Below are 23159 nucleotides of genomic sequence, written 5' to 3' on the forward strand. Positions count from 1 at the left end.
TTTTTGTTACATTAGACGACAGATACTTTCACTGGTACTATACTGTCTGTTGGCATACCAAAAGTAGGAGTATCCCATCCAAATTAGATTTTAAGTGCAGTATGTTATGTGTGGTAGAGGGGCACGGGTACCAACCCATTTTACCAGACTTAAGAAAAACAACCGCGGAGACAATTGCAGGAATTCCTGCCGGTTCATCCCCTTAGGGATGGCGTTATCTGTATCTCTGGCCCTATCAGCTCCAAAAACGGTTGTGATTTAATTAAATGCTTGATAAAGATAACCAGGTAATGAGCCAATACCACCTTAAGTAGTTCAAAACACCTGTGCTGTAAGGAACTTGATTTGGGGAGAATGACTTTGCTCCAAGTTTAGAGATTTGAGGTATCAGTGTCCCCAATCACTTTGCCACAGTAAAAAGCAGACGGGCGACTCCGCTTTACCTTTTAAGATCTCCGTGCATGGCACACCTGCCTGATGTACAGACCTGTCAATCTGACGGCGGTTCCCAACGTTTATCCATCATTCGGAACTGACAGCTTCAACTGTGTGCATTGTTGTGACGCCCCGACCCTTCCTGAAACAATGCGGTCTAAGATGTGGAGGGCAGATATTCCGCTGTGCCTGGACTATATCACAGCATGGTGACAGCCTGCGTTATTGTTCTATGGGGCGTCTACAAGGCAGATTAGCTAATTATCGAGCCGTAAACTTCGGTTGACGTGGGTTTTGACATTACCGGGTGTCAGAGGTGGAAAGTCAGTAAAGTTCAAACCGGTCAAAAAATGTCCTTGACACCTGAAAACCAAAAAAAAGTATTTGTAATGTGAAGTACATTGTTAAGACCCCCTTTCCACTAGACGGCGGTCCATGACCAACTGTTGTGCTTCCAAAAATGGATTTGTGTGACCCTTGATTTATAATTGTTGAAATGCATGATGTTTAAGTATGATCAAAAAACAACAAAACACACAAGACATGAAAATAGTTGTTCTTTATCAATGAAATTTGTTGAGGGATCTAGATCTGTCATATCTTCATTCGCTCAGTGGCCGCTCAGCAGTTGCAGCCTCTTTTATGTATAGGGGGTTTAAGAGTAGTGGTCGAGAGGATTTTGTAATACACAATGAACATTATAGCTCATAAACGCAAGACTGGTTATAATTTGAATCATCTTCAAATGTATGTGACTTCTGAAAACCAAAAATGTGAAGTTTTAAACAGATTAATTGACAAAAGTAAATTAATTTTGTGTAACAGAATGTAGCTACAACTTTCTCTGTCCAAGTGTTGTGTGATATTTGAAGTACATTGTGAAGACTACCAGTGGATAGGACTTTTTTTATGTACATGGTAGAGGGCACATGTAAGCTGTGACATCCATTTATGACAAGGACCCTGATAATCATTTAGATCATCTAGAAAAGCTAGATATTGCTTATCATGTACACTATCGATGTGTGTCATCTTAAATGTAAAAGTTAACAAAGAATCAAACTAAGCACTCTGTTGATAGCAAATCTGTTACACTCTATACATGTACATGTATTTGACTTAACAGGCTACTGATATACATTGTAGATGAATATAGATTAGCGATCTATTTGTATATGACATTGTATAGGTTAAAGCCACCAACACTGGTGTTTCTGTCAGTCACTTTGACAGAGCAAAGTTGATAGGAAAGTCTTCAACTTCTTGATGATCTTCATCCAAGTTTTGTGGCACTGTTGAAAACCTGTTGGTATCATGTTGCAATATTTGTCTGTCATGGGGGATGAAGTGGCTGAATTATTTTGTCTCGAGTAGCAAAGCTCTGTCCAGTGAAGTAAGGGCAGTTGATGGAAAGAGCCCTGTGCATGTTTTGTGATGCTGTTTTGTTGTCTCTCTCTGCAAAATGGCACTCATTAACACAACAATACTGCCCTTAATTATAACATGACCTTTCCTGGCTAATCCCCACTTGCTGTCGTAACTTTCTGTCTGTGCCAAATGGCTGGGATGAGGCACAAGTCTGCCATCTCCATATTGTAAACTATGGTAAGTGCCGACAGTTTGATTTTTTACGATTGCATTACACGCTTAGTGATCTCCATGAAATGGCCAAATGATTAGCACTTCAGGGTATCGAACAGTAGATCTCGGAAGAGCTGCTTAGGAAGTCTGATCGTTCATATCCCGATGACGGTAATTCAGAAGTCGTTGACGTAAACGGCGACCGGACGGACTTATGATGAACCACGGTTTGTGTGGGAGTTGACGTCTGTACCTCGTAACCGGTCGTTATATCTGGGTATACAATATGTCGTTCTATTAGTCTCACAAGTAATTTATAGCACCTGACAGAGCTGTAAAACTTTTAAACTGAAAGAAAGAACACCTGTATAGCTCTGGTTGTAGCTATGAATGCCAAATGGTAACTGTAACATATATGTTTAATCTTTAGGATGATCACGGTGTATAAAATCCCTGTGTACTGAATTTTCAAAGCATTAAAAAGTAAGCTTGTCTTGTAGCACCTCATTTTGAAAAACAAACATGTTTGGTGCAATTTTGAGTGTGTTCACATTATGAAACTCCTCAGAAAGGATTGTAAAGTTAAACCATTACAAACTTTGCTAACAACAGTATTTTATACAGAATGTTTTTTTTAGATATGTCGTAGACAATTGTCGGTAGCCAATTTTTCTCACTTCCCAACTCTCTCTACAGATTTCATTGTATCTGTCATGTGCTGAATGTGTATCCACCAGGATTTATTGCTGTCATTGTTGCACCAAAATTGATGCTTTCAATAGGGCGCGCAGTCAAAATGTCTCTGCCTTATCTCTGAAAAAAAGAGAGTTGTAAAAAGAATAAAAATCATTAGTGCTATCATCTGTCCTGACAGGCGCTGTCCCTCTGTCCCGCAGTCCACTTGTTCACACTGTGCAGATAAGATAGAGGGTGAGCGATGCGAATATGTCGCCGTTCCTCTGATAAACAGTCCCGTCTGAGGGGTAATTAATGGAGTCATTAGCAGAAAATGAGTCTTGTAGGTTGGGGGGATTTGCAACTTATCTGTAACGATTTGCTGGCATTCTTCGTGGCAGCCCGATGGCTTCCAAGGTTTCGCGACACCCCTTGTCGCCGAAGCAGTGTGGCGCGGTAGATTTGGCGCACTTTGACCCCGAAGCTCATAAGTTTGTCAACATGCTTGCAGTCATACATGACAACTCAACTGTTGGCAGGCTCTTATCTGTCTCAGATAACTTCATACTGCAAATAGTCGTTGCTTCGATCGTTCGGAACAGATACCTTTGGTCCCTCTTGCTGATACGGTTGTAATTATTATAAATCATGTTTCAGACGCGATGAAATTATCAGATATGTCAGCTGGGTGTAGCCTCACTAGTGACTCTAGTGCGTAAGAAAGTGTAAAAGACAAATGTGTGTACTTTATCACAGGGCTTAGCACATGCATCATGTTTTGATACAGCTGACAGTCTGAGACAACAGTTTTATTAGATAATTGTCGGGAGATAAGCTCTCAACAGTAATTCTTTGCCAGAAGAATAATATATTAATTAGAGAGTGCTTTGAAAAAAATTCTGCGCCTGTGTGTTCGATAAGCTTAGCACTATAACATGTAGTACAACAATGATACTGTAGTACCGAAATAACTGCATAATCACCAAAACTGTGATGTCTGTCGTTAACAATGGTCAGTAAAGTTTAAGATTTACTTTTCTTGTCAGCATTTCATCCAACGAAAACTTTTAAATCTATGGTGTATACATAGATTTACGACGGGTGGAGTTTTTTTGTTCCCTGGCTGTGCTTTGAGTGATGTTCGTGTATTTTGGCACCCTGTTTTGCGCAGTCCCATACAGCCATTCGTATCCCTTCAGATTACGCGCTCATCCCTGGGAAATTTCCATCCGTCTTCCCGTGCGTCATGACGCCGTAGCTATCGCCTTCGTCACACCCGATGGAGGAAGTCTGCCGCGCTGATATCTCGCGTAATTATTGTAAATCAAGAAACATGCTGCTTGAGACATGGGAGATTTTTTATATTCATATCTATATGATGAAGTCGTCCCAACGTTATTAGCAACAGTGAGTTGTGGTGTTAGGGGTCTCGGGGATGTAGTAGCGACCGCCTTTGTTGTGAAGATGCGATTTTTCAAATATCTGGACATTAAAATGCCATGCATGTTGGTGGCAGGCTTGGGAGAATAATTAATGGCCTCACGTTATCATGCGGCAGATAGTCACTAAGGTGTTGATATTGCAGTAACTGGTATCTCTGTGTGTGTGTGTATTAAACCATCTTTTCTGGCTGCTGGAAGCAGGCGGCATGTCTTGCAGATAAGAAAGTAATTTGGACAAGTTGTCATGCGCAAAATAGGGAGATAAGTGTCGCTGTACACTCCGATACGGGTTGCTGTGAGCCAGTAAATTTTCTGTCTCAACAGGTGGATGGACCTCTGTAAAGGCTGGGATCGTTAGAAGCACGCTCGAGGAGGGGACACTGTCGGGAACGACCGGCGCTATCAAATATCTCGTTATCTTCTGAGTACAAGTTTTGAAATAAAGTGTTTACAGGTGTGATAAGTGTTACGAGCAGTAGAGATCAGGCACTGCCTATGTGGGGGGCTTCATAAGCACATTAACCTTCAAAATTTTCCTCCAGTGTGATAACACCAGTTCTTTGAAAATTCCACAACTTCTTTGATCGATCTTCATCCCTTCATCCATCAAAGAAATGTGTCACAGTGATGTCTTTGTTTCACTGTACACTCCTCTGAAATGTCAGTTTTGAATATGATTTCTAAGAGATGACTGTCGAAGGTGATAATCGCGCATCCTAAGATGCGCTAAGACAAGAGGTGCGCTGTTTCGATATCAGTCAAGTAACAGATGTGAACACGGTCCTCCTCGCTGATACCAAAGACATCTCAGCCCCTCCTATCTCCCTGTTTTATTACCTTTTGACAAAGAAACGAGGATCAAAGATTCGGCGGTAACTCTAGCGCCGCCGGTGTTTGAGATGGGACCGGTATCGCTTAACTGATACTGCAGCTATCTCCCGTGTCAGACGTCTTTTTGTCTGTTTTCACAGAGGAACTCTGACCGCGTGCGGACGAAGTGGGCCCAGCGGGCACTTCTACAGGAGTTTAAGGAAGCCATGTACGCTCACTCTGCTTACCAGTTCCCCAAGTTCCTCTTCCACAAGCACAAGGGACACAAGGTCAGTTCATCTCGGATGAAAAGTTTGTTCATGTTGTTTGTCCAGGAATTCTCTGTAAGATAAAAGTGAATGGCATACATGTAAGGAGTTTTTTTGTGGTGAAAAAAAGAAGGGTATGCTGCACAGATAAGTTGCGTTGTGAAATGACTACAATGAAGTTGTAGTAAGAGTTCAAACTCACAAGAGGAAGTCTGCAAAACCAAAGTGCATTGTGGGATCCAATTTGAAATTTGTCTTCATCTTGGTCCATGTTTTTCATCAAACTGTCATTAGGCCACATCAATTTAATTTCTTGGTTAACGGATTTTTTTTATTTCAGCAAAAAAAATCATGAAAACAGAAGGCTGGGGTGAAAACTTGCACCTGATCCTGTTCACTCCCTGAAATTGTGTGCAAGAAAGTACAATCTTTCCTCTGAGATTCTGTTTTCCTGTTGATTTTCCAATCTAGCATTTTTTTTTAAATTGTGTTAACCAAGAAATTAAAATGGTGTGGCCTTACTAGCGGATTACTCAGATCTAAAGGTTACAAATTGACAACATACTTTGAGTAGAATGTGAATATACTAATAGCTTTAGGCTCATGTTTGTGATAAGGCTGCATTGTATAATTTTGTCTGTAAAATGTGACCTGACTTTTGCATTGTTGCATCACAATATCACACAATGTTTTGCATGGCATTTCCTTGCAAACCATGTTTGCATAATACTTTTTTGCATCTCTTATTTCTTTTTCATATTCATAAAGTCGCCTAACTTTACTCTAACTTTTCTTCCTAACAAAGACTGTAATACTAGGGCCTTTCTGCATCAAGTTACGTACATATCTGTGGCTGTGAGTGTTGCACATCTAACTTGGAATGAAGCCATCATTTAGATGAAAACAGAAAAAGGATGTTCATGTACTTCCCTTGTCAACTTTGCGGAACAATGACAAATTGTTGATACCACTATGAACCATTCAGCCTCCTCTTTGCAGGAGTCCCTGAAAACTTCCTATTCAAAAGTGGGGGCTGACATTTCCTTTGGCAACCAGACTTTTTAACAAGTATGGACATAAAGAGAGAAAAAGTTCAGGAATCTCCCATGTTTATCCCATAACTTCCTATTAAGGCTTGGGTGAGTGAGCTTTTGTAAAACTCGGTAGGGGACATGTCGCGGAGAGATATACTGTCTCACATGCCGATCGCTGTGAAATGGTTCATAATCCCCGTCCTGTGTAATTAGCATTGGGATCGTCAACGACTCATTACAAGATAACACCCAAAGAATTATTTTGGTCATTGCAGTAGACAACACATTTTACTAATGGCCACTTCTCTTTAATTGGGTTTGAATTTTGAAATTGTATATCTGCTGCGATCTGAAATCCTTGCGTCCTTCTGACTTGTGGATGCGATCAGCCAGACAGAACTGTTATGAGATAACCGAAGGAAGAGAGACGCCTGTACTGTAGACTGAATATCACATTTCCTGTGCGAGAGACACACCCTGTCATGTTTTGGAACTGAAACAAATGGACGAAGTTGGAAGGGCTCCTGACCCACCAACCCTCTCAGAAAACAGGCAACATCATTCAGTATATGGAGGGGTAGGGGCTGTTTCATTGGTATTTTGCGGCCTTTTTATGGGAGGCAAACCACAAGAGAGCTTACGTCATTAGAAAAAGCTGTAAAAGTGCAGGAAAGGCTACAGAAGACCAACAAAAAATATCCCTAACTGCTTGGATATTACAGGCATAATTTCCAAGTAGATGCCATTGGGGCTATATTGTTGGTCTTTTGTGTCCTTTTCACAGGACACAAACCACATTAAGAAAGCGTACGTCATTGTAAAAAGCTGTTGAAACGCAGAAAAGACAGCAAAAGACCAACAAAATAGCCCCAACAGTAGATGGAGCGAAAGGGGCTATTTTGTTCATCTTTTTTGGCCTTTTCCAGGGAGGCGAACCACAAGAAAGCGTACGCCATCAGAAAAAGCAGTAGAAACGCAGAAAAGGCAGGAGAAGACAGAAAAATAGCCCCAACTGCTTGGAATTTACAGGCAACGTAATTTCCAAGTTGATGAAATGGGGGCTATTTCGATGGTCTTTTGCGGTCTTTTAACGGGAGGCAGAAACGCAGGAAAGGCTGCAGAAGACCAAGAAAATATCCCTAACTGCTTCATCTGCTTGGATGCGATGGACAACAGTGGTCGGCATTCCGTGCCAGCTGCTTCGCAGACAGCTCAATCGGGCCGGCGACAGAGTGCCGCTACCCTGGCATGTGTGACATTTTGCTGGAAGGTGTTCTCCTCCACTGAACACAGGGGTCCTCGGGTGCTGGGGCGGTGTATGTTGTTGTTGTGTTGCCCATCGGATCACTTGAAACCCTTATCGTGTCCATCGCTGCCCAGATATATGATAGCGCAAGTGATACGATAACGTACGATATCCCCTTGAAAGGAGAAAAGTTAAGTTGTAGGGAAGCCCTCCCTGTCGTGGGACGACAACTGCCAACCTGCACTTGTGAGCTACATGTAAGATAGATTTGCAGCCTGATTAAATCTGTGTCTCCATTTAAGATGGCTTTTTAATTGATTTTAAACCTTGTAAGACAGAGATTACAATACCTGAAGTATCTATCTACAAACATGTACATGTTTACATGTACATGTAATGTAGATATAGCTCATACAGTACAGACAGTATAGCTTGGTAACATACTAAATTTGCCATGTAGCCAACATATAGAATTATGGTTTAAATGACCTATCAGTCAGTCATTTAGTTCTTGCCTTTTGATTAAAATATTTCAAGGAAATTGTAAATACTTGACATTTATAGTTAAAGAATGGTTGAATTTCGATATCAATCTAGATACCTGAGGCATCATGAAGGTACAAGCAAAATCATCCAGATATTTTGTTATTTATAAGAAATACATCTCAAAATTGTTTAACCTCTACAAACTACAACATCCTTCAGGCATCCCTCAGCTTTTGTGACCTCTTTTATTCCACATGGAAACATATAAGTCAATAGAAAGTTTCATAAATCTCTCTTTAGCTTCAGCTCAGTTGTGTTTTCTCTTAAGTTGTGATGAGTATCAATAGTGTAGGTTCATTTCTGAATCAAGCAAGAAGTCTCTTCTATACCCAATTTTCTAAAATACTCATTGTTATATGTTAGATGAATGAGATAACTTTCTTCAAACGATAACCCATTACCTTGATCGACCCCCTTTCCACTAGACAACAATTGCTGAGCAACCGTTGAGTGACCAGAAGTGAATTTGTGTAATCTTTGATTTTATGATTGGAATACATTGTATGATGCACGATGCTTGAGTATGATGTTAAAGACAACAAAACATACAAAGCATGAAGAAACTTGCTCTTTATCTTTAAAATTCGTTGAGCGATTTGTCAAAATTTTTAGTTGCTCAGCAGTTGTAGCCTTTAGGTTTTACTGAAGATACAGAAAGCATTTAAAAGAGGATAATTCAGGTGTGAAAATCCTGGTAATTGCAGAGTTCGTCGGTCGCTAATTAGTGTGACTTATGTGTCCCTGTCTGAGGGTGAGTCTCCGGCCGGCTTCCTGTGACCAGAACAACGGGTTTTCTCAAGCGTAATTAAAGCCATTAGTGTAATTTGTGCTTGTCTGGTCTTATAAGTCTGCTGGACTACTCGCTCAGTTCGAAACCTCTTATGTCTTTAAGAGCATGCGATATAAATCAAGGGTCCGCAGACAGTTGTCATTTAGAACCGGCAAAGAAAACAAAAACAGAAATGTCTTGGAGGTCAGTGGGTAAGGGTGGCACAATGAAAATATCAACACTCAGGATGTGTAAACAAGGGTTGCATGGCATGTGATTTCAGTGTGTGCTGCCTTTGTTTTCTGTGTGTAGAAGTCAAGGATGCCTGATCCCTTGTAGATCAAAGGATTAGACATAAATCCTTGATCGCTATCCGGCAAAGTCTAATACCTGTCCAGAAATGACAGAAGTGGATGTTAATCTCTTACAGTTCAATTAGGTTGATGAAATTGAATAAAGGTACGTGTACAGTACACTGTACTTATGACTTCAGTACTGTTGTTGTTTCATCCAAAGTTGTGGGTTAGAATATTTACATTGCAAGTTGGACAAGACAGTCTGTGATCAAAGGTCTATACAAAAAGTTTCCATAACAAAATGATTGGCACTAAGTCTGTGATGGCTTATTTAACTATTGTGCGGAGAACTGTAAAATGTGGATGTTTCCATGAAAAGCTTAACAGTTCATTTGTATGTGTGGTTCAAGACAATTTTACAAGAGATATATTCAGTTATAACCTAAACATAACATCACGTAGCACTGGCTGTACTATAGAAACTGTACACAATATGGCAATGACAACTTGTTGAAGGATTAACGATACAGCAAAAGTAGAGGCAGGTGTGAGGACTATTAAGACAAGAGAAAAAGGCACAAACCACCTGTTCTAGCCTAGGCCCTGGTCTGACAGAAGCCCTGGACCAAGTTGAGTGATTTACACCACACATGGTTCCAGTCTGTCACTAGGTGGGTGGGACGCCATCAATTAGCGCACAGTCCTGTCTCAAAAATCACCAACAGTTCAACCAGTGGCCTGGAGGTATGTTACCTCTACCCCGTTAATACGGGAGAAGTCACTCGTCGTAACGTACCTTGTATTTTAGCTTCAACATTTGTTTGCTGTGAGGCACATGTGACAAGAGAAAGAAGTCCTGGCCATGGCAAGGCAGCGGCACCTCACATAGGTCCTGTAGAGTGATTCGAAAGTTTAGGAAATCATAACAATTGAACAAATGGAATGCCTCAAAGTCTATCAAACTGTCCAAACTTGTTTTAAGAGGTAGATAATGTACAAAGTTACTGTAGCAGGGACTGTTGTTGATGCATGGTTACTACTGCCGTCCATGGCAAGGCAATGGCAGTAGTTACATACTGACGTGCTCAATAATGCCGTCATCAGATGGTTTAGCAAGAAGAAAACTATGATGGTGTATCAATAAGAAAATTATGATGATGTAGCAAAAAGAAAACTATGTAGCAAGATGAAAACTATATAACAAGAAGAAAATTATTAAATAGAAGTCAGATATTTATGGATAGCAATCAACTATTAATACTGTCAGGTAATGTAACTCACAGTCCAAAGTATAAGTGCTGTTTATGTTGGTACAAACAGCAATGGGAAACAGTGTTTTTGCTTTGACAATTCTTTTGATTGGAATATTACACATACGTGTACTCTGAGATGTGCATAAGCTGTGAGTCATGATGCATGCAACCAAGGAGGTGCAACTGCACATAATCGTAAACTATAGGACACCACATGGGATACATTGTCATTCAGGTTCATGTTTGTATGTTTATTAACAATATTGCTCTCAGACGAGAACAATACATTGAACGAGTTTATATTCACACACTACCTACCATGGACGAAGAGAGGCTATTGGTCAGGCCTGAGTGTACTCTTGTATCTCAAATTTTGTAAATAAAAAACTTCTGAAGTTTCATGGAAATTCTCCAATTTTACACCCTCTAGTAATTCATAGATTTTAACTTCTGTCAGAAGGGTAGCTTTCTTGTGGAAAATCCAGGAATAAAGCAATGCTATTAGCTGTATTTAAAACTGAAGATGTATAATTCATTAACTTAAGACTACTGTTAGTATCTTTCCATCAGATGATTTAAAGAGGAAAGATACTATCTAAAAAGATAAGAAGTCAGATCAATAGTGTTTTGATGTTGAAAGTACTGATAAGTTTATTTTCTCTTACTCACACTCACTCCATCAAGCTCTCAGATGTCCACTATAGACATGTTTTATGTTGGGTCAACTTTTCAGCATGATGCTCACAATAAACATGTGAACCAAGGAATTCTTTCCGTGGGAAAAGTAGGATCTTTTTCATTATGGGACGCCAAATTTGCTGTGCCTTGCTGGGGACATAGATAACATGCTGACAATGTATTCATCAGGTAGTTGAGTGTGGTAATCTTATTGTGCGTTACACAATGTTAAATGTTTTTTCTCATCATCTCTTATTTCGTTTTAATGTCTCCTAATTGAAAAGTGGACAGTGTGTGTTATTCTGTGGTTCTTCCCAGGACTTGCCCCATTGGTAACCACATTGTGTTACGACAAAGATGATATTTCAACCGTAACGGGACTGTCGAGATGGACTGATTTATTTGCAACACAGACAATATCCTTCAGCACATGCGCTTGTCTCCCACAACAATGCGAGGATGTCCTGTTGATCTGAATTATCCGAGTATGTCACCATTGTGGCATTGGAACTGCCAGACAGACTTTTTGTATCAAACAATAAAAGATAACGAATTATCGCTAGAGGAAAAAGGACGAAAATAATAGCAGCTGTACAAAGTCTTCTGTACAAAGCCTACCACTAATCAGCACCGAAGGCGAAAGAAAGAAAAGGGAGAAAACACCACCTAATGAGGGTAGTAATAACTTATACCTAAAGGCAAGGACGTCATATGAAGTGTTCTGGCTCAAGTCAAGTAGATGACAGCTCGGTTCCATACACCCCACGGTCCCACACCCAGGGCAAGTCTTTTTGGTTCTATAATAATTTGGGAAAACTTGTCGGAATCAAAGGTCCGCCTTGCTGGCACCGGCATACTTCACGGGGGCATGCTCGTGGCTATCAAGTATCACTTATTTCTGCCCTTCTTTTGTTGTGTGTAATTTTTACATCATAAATTTACGCACCAAAAATCTGGATTTTTATTTGATAGAATTTGGTGCAGAAATCTCAAACTTTGTTACTTGTGTTGTATGCTGCTGCTTGGTGTACTTGGTCTGTAAAAAGAAAGAGTACTGTTTAATGAATTTTTAAAAAGTTTTTTTTCTGTCATGTAACATAACCTTAACATGCATGACACAATGGTCTCCATGATACGTGTGTGTCATGTAAAGAAAAAAGCCACAAAGGTTGGCTCCAAATGTTAGCTCAGGAACTAAATGTTTAAGTTGAATATGAATACAAGAGGTCTGATTGTTGATATTGAAAAAGCTACACCCCACACTAGTTATATTGTACACAAAGTTGTTATGAATATAGCCACCAGCAATACATTCCCAGTCACGTAGTCAGGATGCCTGCTCCGTGGCTGGAGCCATTACGACATTCTCCCTCGTTGCCCTGGGTTCAGGTTCACAGCACCCCTTTGTTTTCTCCTGGTTAGTCCCGGCTCCGCTTCGCAATTAAGAGCGCCGCGATGCTCCCGCCGCCATTGTTTACCAACAATCGTTCTTGTCGTTAGCGGCGCTGAAGTTGACAGCTTAATTTGAGAGTCCATACTGTCGGGGCATGTCAAATGTCAGACTTTGACAGGAAAAAAGTCTCAAGGCCCCTTTCTCTGACACCACCAATATTATCATACTTTTACTGTGAAAGCTTTATCCTTGTAGGTCAATGACCCCCGAGATATAACCGTCTATCTCTGTCCACAGTGTTTATTGAGATCCACTTTTTGAATACCTCCTTTAATTCCATTTTGAATTCTGGAAGGAAATTGATATCTTGCCTTTATATACAAACCTGCCCAAGAAGACCACTCAGGGGACCAATAATATCTGGTCAGACAATGTACATGTAGGTAGGTGGACACAATAGACAGTAATGTCTGCGACAATGGGGAAAAGGGACAAAAACAACAAACTTTTAACAAATATTTCATTCAGAATATAATCTTGATCAATATGATTGTGTGGCCTACACACTAAAATGGTAGGAAAGTCTTGCTTTGATTATGATAGGAAAAAAATATAATATGGAAAGCTTTGATGCATCGATTTCTTTCAGACATCTTGAAAGTCTGGCTGCATATATTTGTTTGTCGTAGGGTTGGTTTCAATAGGCTTCAGTTCAATCGAAAGGTTTCAAACACTTTCGAACGACAAACTTTTTGAACGTCGTCCCCTCAAAGGAATATGATTGCTGCCGTTGTCGCACAGTCACTGTCAGATCTATTAATAATGGAAATACCAAAGGTGAGCGTCATTAGTCCCATAGAATTTCCCGAAATGAGCGAGAATGTGGAGACATATACCACTGTGTGTCTGACCTTTACAAGAATTGCCCGCTCGGGCTGTCTCATAGGAGCGAGTCCTAATGGGGTTACATTTGTGACAGCTTTGATTTGGGCCAAATATTAATGATAGTAATGTCTGCTCTCTTCACAACCTGCTGTCCATGCCGCTGTACGAAGGATGAATGAGAAATGTCGCCGTAATAAACAGGGATGGACTGCCGCTGTCATAGGGTGCCAACAAAGTTACAGTAACTGCAAATTTGTGACACACTTACTTACCAAATGGCCACAAATTGTCCGTATGCATTTTTTATTATTGTACCAAAATGCCACAGTCTCCATGATAAAATTGACGAATGTGTACCTATGGTAACTTCTGATGAGAAAGAGAACCTATATTATCTCCTAAAAGGTATTCGTGTAAAAACAGTTAAACCCTTTTTGCTTTATTGCTTCATTTTCCTTGTAAAAAGGCAAACAGATTGCGGACACTGTCCATGTGTGGGTGGTAAGTGCTACAAGATGAACGATTTCTCTAATCTAAAAGGCACTTAGCTCTGTAACTGCCCCTTTGATAAAGTGATAATTTTTCATCAACTGCACATGACTGTGCCTTCCTGATAGCCATTTGCAATGCCGAGAGAACCAGCATTAATGGAGTTAGGTTCAAAATTGGATGATATGGAGGAGGACCACTTGTAAGTAAAATGGCATTAAGCTCGTTAGTTTGTTGGACAGGAAAAACTTGTTTCGGAAGTCCGCAAGGCCAGTTCTGGCAATGAATGTTTCATGAGGTAGCGTCTGAGGTTAGCAAAGTGGAAAGTCTGATTTCCTGTTGACGGTTTTCGAGCGGAATTCTAAAAGGTGCAAATTTGTGAGGTTTTAGGTGTTGCAGTCCTACAGGCTTCAGTATTGTAACAGTAAAAGTGTTAGCGTGAGACCGGGGGATGCTCTCTGTTAACGGTAGCTATGATGTGTTTATGCAATGCAGATTGGGGGATCACGAGTTGTCCGCAAGATAGTTGCGCAGCGCCACTTGACAATAGCGCCGGCTGCTGCCGTATCGAACGCCCTGCCGCGGCGGTGCCGTGCATACCCAAAGCATCCCTCTCTTTGCGCGCACCACCTAATGATTACAGCTCTGTCGGAGAAGTCCAGATCAAAGTATCAGTGCAACACTGTGACATCCAAAAGCCATTTGGTGCCACCTTATCTCTCGGAAAGCAATCAAAAGTCAGATTAAAAATTCATAGTTCGCCAGTGTATGTCCCAGCATCGGCAGTGGGAGAAAGGTCAGGCGATATCAGCGGGGATTTGGATTTGGGAGAGTGAGAGGGCTTTAGCTTGGGTTTAATGGCTATGTGTGTTTTGCCCCGCAAGGGCATCATCCGCGGAAGGGGTCAGGTCTTGGGTCTTGCTACAGGTCCCTCGTTGCAAATATCGGTCTATTTCTGATCGGTATCGGCGATTTCTGTAATGAACAAAGGATTCCGTACCCGTGGCTTTGTAAAGACATCTCGCTATATCATGGGATTCCTGTCGAATTCGCAGGAGAAGACAGCAAAAACAGAACCTCTGCGGGCACATTTCATGCCTCATTCTCTCGCCGTGTCGAAAATACGCCGATCTCCGGTGACAATCTATCGATTGGCGTGGAGGTAGACAAGATTATCATATTTTGAGACAGCGCAATCTGGGCTATCTCGGAGAGATATATTTGTCGGCACGTTTTTGTTGGATGTAATTCAGGCAGTCTACCCCACAGCCAGAACGCCAGATATGGCCATCTTGCTGGCTCCAGAAATCTGCGATCAATTACTGGCGTAGGGCATCTGCTGTGCACTCTGGACGGGGTTTCAGACCTTCCAGGTCAGAAGTCCTGATCCCTTCCCCGGCGGTTGATGCTGTCATCATCCTCATGAAGCAGAAAAGCTTGTCAGGAGGTCCTAAGAAAGCGATACGTATGGAAATGAGGGCAAAACCGAAGTTTGTTTCTTCAACGGGAAACTACTAGCGCACCTGTTATGTGAGAAAGTGGAAAGTTGTTCTGTTGTAGAGAACAGGTGTAGTCAAGATGTTGTGTCTATTAACGAGGGATTGGAAGATGAGTATTTCAGGTATTCCCTTCTGGGTGACACCAAAGCTGTGGCAGGTCATCCCGGTACCTTGTACCTTGCACGGTATATCTTGGACAAGTCGATGTCTTATCCTGCATCTGTTTATGTTTTTGAAATCTATAATGATTCACAATATATATCAGCCTCAGATTGCTTTGATCAGCTCAACCTATTATGCATTGTTATACAGTTTGATGGGATTTCCAACTGTAGATCTGTGTAAGCACAGATTTCTTGCAGAAACTCTCCTGGTTTTGGTTCTCGACCAATTAGAATGATAGTTTTCTGACCCATGTTCTGCCTGCACCAATATTTTCATGTTTATCCAACAATGACTGTATGCTATACCTGTATCTGAATAAAGAAAAAAAATCTGGAAGAGGTTTGTATGACTTGTAGAAGACTTTTTGGCTTGTCAAAGGCATGTTATCAACACATTTCTTTCCTAAGTGAAGCTAAAAGCTGACTCTTCAAGTTTATGACATGACTTGGGTATTCAGTAACGTTACATCAAAAATGCAAATCTTACAGCCATAACTCTAATCACCGTCTAGATGCTTGCTATTTTTCGCCTACAACAGTTTCAGGAAAAAAAAACTTGACAAACAGATGATTAAATGAAGGTGACCTTGGGAAGGTCACCCAGATTCTTTCTCTGCTGGGGGTCGGCCTCGGGATCCGACTTCCTTGTAGACGCTGTGGCGACCCCACCTCACCTTTTCCTGTTGACAGGAAACGTCGGTATCCCGACCACGAATCTGGGAGTGCCATCTATTGTCACAACATCAGTCCGTGCTGCATCTTGTCATCACAGACCACTTAACCCCCTTTCTCCGGCTTCCTGAAGTTCTTGACCCATCGGGTCCCTGTCCCTTGTTCCATCGCATCCTGAACTGTCGCCACGTTGAGTGACAATGACAGAGATAGAATGGATTTGTCTAAAAACAGTAAACGCTGTCTGCCAAGTTCAAGAAGGTTCCACTTTCCAAAAATAGCGATGGCGGCATTGTAGACAGCATTCTCTTCTTTACGATAGATTGGTTTGAACCATAGTTCCAATTTTGCAGCTGTACTGAAACACTTCTACTAAAAGATCGGACACACAGTCCCTTATATGTACTTTCGAGCGACTCGTAAATTCCGAAGGATTCTAAAACGAGAGTTCAAACTTGTTAGCTGCGACGTGTAATTTGTTTAATGACCTTGTGGTTCAACGATGACTATACCCCTCTGTGTTGAGCAGGTGCCAGTGACACTTGTCAGAGTGTACCAGCGCCAGTCCCCAGCCCATGACCCTGTGATGCCACAGATAGCGTCCCGCTGGCATCCCTAAATTGCGACTGTCTGCCCCTGTAATGACGCCAGGAGAGTCACCAAGGCGTCCTCAGTGACCCTTGGCAACATGGCAGGATAGAAGAGTTCCCAGATTGTCAAAACAAATACTTTTAACCAAGCAGAATTAGATCAAGGTGTCAGTCAGTCACAGGGAGAGCTGTTGGACCAAGGAGGTTAAATATATTTAACCTCCTTGGTTGGACTAAGTATTCTATCGTGCGATATCATAGAAGGGATATGAATGAATGAATGAATGAAGACCTTTATTGCACATTTCTGCCACACTTGGCTAAGTACAGGTCACAACAAAACAAAACAACAAGTACAGTTAACGGGACAAAAAGAATATGACTATCATTAGATATGGAGAATTCCTGCTGTGGTAAAACATCACCAAAAATTTAGTGTAGTAGTCCACTGTATTCTGCTGCTGCAGTGGGATAGAAGAGTTCAGTGGTTGTCAAAACAAATACTTTTAACCAAGCAGAATTAGATCAAGGTGTCAGTCACAGGGAAAGCTGTGGGACTAAGTTTTGTATTGTACTGTATCATAGAAGGGGTTGGTGGGATATTGAGAATTTCTGCTGGGGTAAAACACCACCAAAGGTTTGGGCTTCAGCAAAACAACTCCACTGATCTTGTCTGGGGTTCATGATAAATTTAGTAGCCAAGGTAGTAGAGTTAGGCTGGAAAGGAAAGCTTCTAAAGGAACACTATCCTAACTCCACCTTCTATCCTTCTAGACTTTTGTGTGAGAAAGTGAAGTGAAATAGATATCATTTATAGATTAGATATTCAGCCTTTCTCTCAATCAAAGAAATTTTGAAAGTCAAACTTGTCTCAAGCGAGAGGTATACAATGAGAAATTAGCCTTCACTTCATTTATGTCCTAGGAGGATGTGGGTGTTAGTAGTGAAATATAAAAGGAAAATGATGTTATCTGTAAATAGAAATTGTAGGAAACAGATTTACACAAAACATTGCACATTGCTGATAGATAAACAAAACATGTGAATCATAAATTCAAGGTGAATTAACTATGCACAGGAACTGATGTCATAATTCAGTTCACATTGTCTTTTATAGTGTTCTGTAAAAACAATGTGGCTAATCATTGCTGGATTGTTGTTATTATCAGTAGGACCACTTGAAAAGTAAACTCCAGGGCCTTATCTAACATCAGTTTGGATAAAAGTTAGCAGTAGGCGAGTGCTGAAGATAAGAACAGATATCGCAGATGTACATCATGGTAATACTGAACGATCTTACATCAATCTTAAGAAGACATGTATACGTTATCACTCCCGCATATCAGCATTGATTTAGAGTAAAGAGATTTTCATATCATATTTTCTGATGCGCCTGTCACCTGCACCAAATGATGTCTGCATGCATTTCAGAAACATTCATGAAGGTGCTTCTTAAGCAGGTATCTCACTGGACTGCACGCTGGTTTCCAACCAGAGGTTCGGCTCCGACTTGTTCTTGACGTCCTTTTAGGCATTTTAATCAGGCTTTCTGCAGCCGCCATGCATCAGACACTGATGCCTGCGAATGATTGATTTCTATTTTGTAAGGTTTTCTTTTCGTCAGACAGCCAAACTATTCAGTCTGACAAAAAGAAAACCTTCCAAAATAGAAAGCCTGATAAAAATGCTTAAAAAGAAGCAAAAACAAGCCAGAGCCTAACCTCTGCTTGGAGAGTAGTTTGCCCCCACTTAAAAGAATACCTGGCGCAATTTGGCTCAGTCCTGTGAGTCTGAGATACATTTATGTCTGGCTTTGATGAGCTCACTCTCTGTTGTTTATCTGTGATGAAATGAGCAGCCACAGTTTCCATGACAAAAGGATTACTAATTGTTTTACCTTGTTTACCATGGCAACCAATTAGTCCTAGTTAGCCCAGTTTCTTCAGAAAAAGGCAAGACATGGTGGCACCTGTTGGATTTGGGTGTCAATCCACTATAATCCCTCCCATGGAAAAGATGTGTTTTGGCCAAAGGTTGGGAGATACACAGGCCTTTCACATGGCAAATAGGAGCATCATGAGGTATCAATGGGGGTATTAGAGGATTTTAATTACTCGCAGGTCACTAGGTTTTCTGTGGGACTTCCCCCCTGAGAGATTTGTGCGTCCCCCAGAGGTTTGGTGATGTGTTCTCTAGGCTTAAGATGTGGGGACACTACTGTGGTACTTCCTGCATGTGAGCAACATCTCTGATACAATCTTCCAGTAGAGTAGCAGTTTTCCTCTGGAGCATTTTCCTTGACAGGACAAAAAAGAAATAGTAAGACATCTTGGTTGGGGCTGCACCTGTCTTTCGGAAGGGACGTAAAATGGGGGTCCCGTGTTCGAGGAGGTGCCTCGAGCACATTAAAGGGCGAAAGGCTGCTAACCCCTCCCTGTAAAAATATACCCTGCTACTGAAACAGCAAGGAAACTATGTGCCACTAGGTGCTACAAGGGTCTGAACGAACAAACACTTGTTAGGAGACATTCACAGACACTCCTTTCATGAAGCAACAGAACTATCCTTCTGTAATTTCAATGCTCCCTGTAGTAGCTTTTTTTTTTAATCCTGGAAGTCATTAATCATGTTGACTTTTTTCTATAAAGTCATATATCAAAAGATGAACACTTCACTTAACATATAGAGATACAGGATAAGAGAATATGCATGCTATGTAATGCTGTTTATCCAGTTCATAGGATATTAGCAATATAGGCTGGTTAGGCCATCTCGCTCTCTAACATTGATGTCGCTATTGTTCATGTTCCTGCTTTCTGTGAAGTGCTTTTTCCTCCATTCATGAAATTCTATTGGACAGCTGTTGATAAAAACTTTGCTTCGGGAGAGATGCTGTGGTTGATCTTGCCTTGTTTGCTAATTTTCTGTGGCATGGCCATCTTCTCATCTGTCTCCCTTGTAGTATGCCATCTGCTCTCTTCAGTTTTCACATCTAGCTTCCTTGTGTTGTTGATTCCCTGTGTTGTGTTGTATTTGGATGTGTTGTGTTTACGATTGATGTCTTTCATCACTAGGTTGTATCTGTGAGCAGTCGCAAGGCTGGTTGCCAGGCGAAGGTTCGGATTATCGGCGGCGTTCCCATATCGTAGGGCTGACCTGCGATACTGCGGTGTTCTGACGGGGTTGCCCTGCATCTTACTTCAGTGACCAAAAGAGTGTTAATATGTGAACCATCGTCAACTAATCTGAATTTGGAATTTTTGGTAGTTTTATGACTTTCATTGGAAAATCATGTGCTACAACTTGAAAATACATTTTTGAGAGGTCATAGATTTACAGTTTGAAAACTCTTGATATTAGCCTTGCTTCTAAAACAGAAAAGTCACTTTAGGGGGTGTAATGCAAAATTTTAAATCATGCATAAAATGATGTGTAAATAAAACAATCACTTTTATCTATCATTGACAACAAAGATGTCAGTGTGTACCCCTAAAATTTGTCTATATACATATCTATAACCATATTGTGGTTTTAAAAAATATGAAAGATGTAACAGACATATTGTATAGTAAATGCAACACTTTGTGACAACAATCTTTTATCTGGCTGACTGGTCCAAAATGTGCATGTTGCAATCAAAATTAGATCTTGCGTCATGAAAGAGTATTTTCAACATTCTCTATTTTGACTACATAAAACACATGATGTACTACATAAGCCACCTCTGTAACATACTATACAGTGCCACACAAAAATCAAGTTAACTTTTCTGCCATTTGCAATAAAGTTGGGAGATAGAATTGTAATGATGGCGATGTTGCAAATCTTGAGTGTTACGTTGCATTCGTTTTCACGATAAAATAGATCGGGACGTATATAAAGAGCCTCGCACTGACGCAGTCTTTTTTAGGGCATGGCCAGTGGTGTGAAGATGTTATCTGTGCCATTGGCGCCATAGGTTATTACATTTAATCTAGCAGCACTATTTTGTACATAAACTTGCTATTGATTCTGAACCATAAAATGTAAGGAAAGAAGCTTACACAGCGAAAAAGGACCACAACTTGGGCATGATATTTACTAACTCATTCTACCACTACAGTAAATTTTATCATGTATTGCTTGTAAGATTGCCAAATTGCACAGCACTGTATAGAACAGTGTAGGTTTCCAAATTTACCGGATCATTTTGTACTGATAGTAATTCAAGCAGTGGATGTTTTTTGAAGATGAGATTTTTATATTTTTATAAACTTGTATTTCTTGATTTTTATTATAAATATGAACGCACAGAAAACAAGCTATAATGGTGACGCAGTACGTTGTACACGTATACCACTAGTGCTAACCAAAACTATCAAAGGATTTTGTACTGATAACAGTATTTAGCAGTTGATGTTCTTCAGGTTCTTCTTGTATTTCTTGATATTTTACTATATATATGCACACACAGAAAACAAGCTAAATTGATAAGAATGCAGTACTTTGCATGCCACTTAAGTTCTAACCAAATTTATCAAAGTACTTTGTACTGATAACAATATTAGCAGTTGATATTTTTTTGTTAAGATCTTGTGTTTTTATAAACTTATACTTCTTGTTTTTTTAGAATGTATATAATCAGAGAAAACAAGCACAAATGATGAGAATACAGTACTTTGTATGCCACTCAAGCTCTGACAGATGTCAGTTTTTATCAGAGCTGATCTGACAATAAAGCCTGTACAAATGGTATGAAGAATCGTGTCTGGTCCGATGTATGTCTGATGTGATAGATATGTGTCTATTTAATTGCGTGGATGTTCGCACATTAATGATGATCTGAGAGAGAGTTATCAATGATGTCATCTAAGGTCGTGACAGTATATGACACTTTAGGGAGCTGGCGCACACTTTCCCCGATAAAGGGTAATGAAATCTGCCATTTTTTACCGGACAACGGGAGAAAAACTACTCCTTCATAATGTAGGGGAGCACATTTTGATGTGAGTAACTTCCAATTTTGTCAGCAAATTGAGATGAATGAAATGACCAGTTGTAACTAAGGCACAAGGTGTCAAGACCTTTTGCTTTGATCCACGAACAAATTGAGTTTTTCAATCACTTTCATATCAGTAACATAACTCAGTCCTATGACATTGAAGGACAAGATTGGTGTTTGAAGGTCAATACCCATGACAAGAATGCGTGATGTAAGATCACCTTTTATCATAAAACTTTCATTAAAAAGACTGCATTATTTCTGCTGATAAATCAAATCAGCACACAGAGTTTTGTTTTGACAGTTTTTAAGTTTTAATAAGAATCAAGTTGTGATTAATACTTTCATCTAATCTAAGGCTTTATATGCCTATTACACAACACAATCACACAAAACCCAGCGCAGTCAGATGTATTTATTAGTCTGGTAGAAGCAAAAACTGCTGTCCATCTGTTGTAAGTTGGCACAATGACTTTTTTTGTTGTGAAGCAGATTGTAACCTTGAAAATTGGAAATCTTTTAGACATTGTCTTATTCTATTTGAACTACTCAAGCTGAACTGTGTTGAAATGTTTTACAATACTGGAAGACATTTTGAAAGGCTAGGTGACCACATCACTCAGAAAGCTGGCACCAGCTATTGTACATGATTGTTTATTTGGTTTTTATCAACAGTGGAAGTTGCAACCACAACAGTTACTATCCTTAAGGATGGGTTCTGAGTCTCCAACCACCCTTCTAATGGGAAAGTAAACAACAGGCTTTGAGAAATTACGTTTCAGGGGGTACCAGAAGTCATGGCAATGCAAAGAATGCATGTAATTGGTCGGGGGCAATGTTCCCACCTTAGAGTAGTCATTTATCACTGATGGCATCACATGTCGCCCAGGTACTGACAGCTTAGCAAGGTCTTAACAAACTCTTCGGGAGGAGAACAAATTCTTCCTATGGGAGGGCTAACAATTGACCCAAATTGCATCTAATTTCGTCCGCATTTCCTGGCTAATGTAGAGAGAGAGTGATACGTTCTTAATCCAAAGTATGCACTTTGTTTCAGGGGAGACTGGAACTCACTCTCCTTAAAAGCAGGGGAAGATTAGTATTATCAGCTTGTTATCTTTGTTACTCCAGCATCCAATCCCGCTCCTAATCCTGGAGAACACAAGGCTAGGATGTCTGAAAAATGGAGGCAAGGCAGCTTGATTGTCCTGAAGTCGTTTTGACAGCAACCTCAGAGGAGGGCAGTGGAGTTAGGGAATCTGTTCAACTTGGGAGGGAGATATTTGTGAGAGAAAGTACTTTAAATCATACCTTGCTCTTAAAGTCAATAAAGTTTCAACAGTATTTAGATTTATCTCTACAACTTGATAAAATATGGAGCTTATTTTCTGAACAGTATCCATCCCTTTTTCTGGTTGCTATTGTTGTAAATTGTCCTAAGGCCACACTGAC

General features: G+C 40.4%; 1 protein-coding gene across 6 annotated transcripts in view; it reads left to right on the forward strand.

The window, feature by feature from the left end:
* The window catches only part of LOC136434884 (synaptotagmin-9-like), a 156786-nt gene that overhangs the window by 41849 nt on the left and 91778 nt on the right, over positions 1–23159 (forward strand). For 4 of the 6 annotated variants that reach the window (XM_066427982.1, XM_066427980.1, XM_066427981.1 and 1 more), the window contains exon 8: positions 5105–5233. In XM_066427982.1, coding sequence (XP_066284079.1) covers positions 5105–5233 — 129 coding nt within the window. Of the gene's footprint in view, positions 1–5104; positions 5234–7172; positions 7966–19800; positions 21468–23159 lie in introns of those variants that run through there. The other 2 variants (XM_066427985.1, XM_066427984.1) reach the window with 2 other exon arrangements.

Source organism: Branchiostoma lanceolatum, chromosome 5 (assembly GCF_035083965.1).
Source record: "Branchiostoma lanceolatum isolate klBraLanc5 chromosome 5, klBraLanc5.hap2, whole genome shotgun sequence".
In the NCBI taxonomy this organism is placed as follows: Eukaryota; Metazoa; Chordata; class Leptocardii; order Amphioxiformes; family Branchiostomatidae; genus Branchiostoma; species Branchiostoma lanceolatum.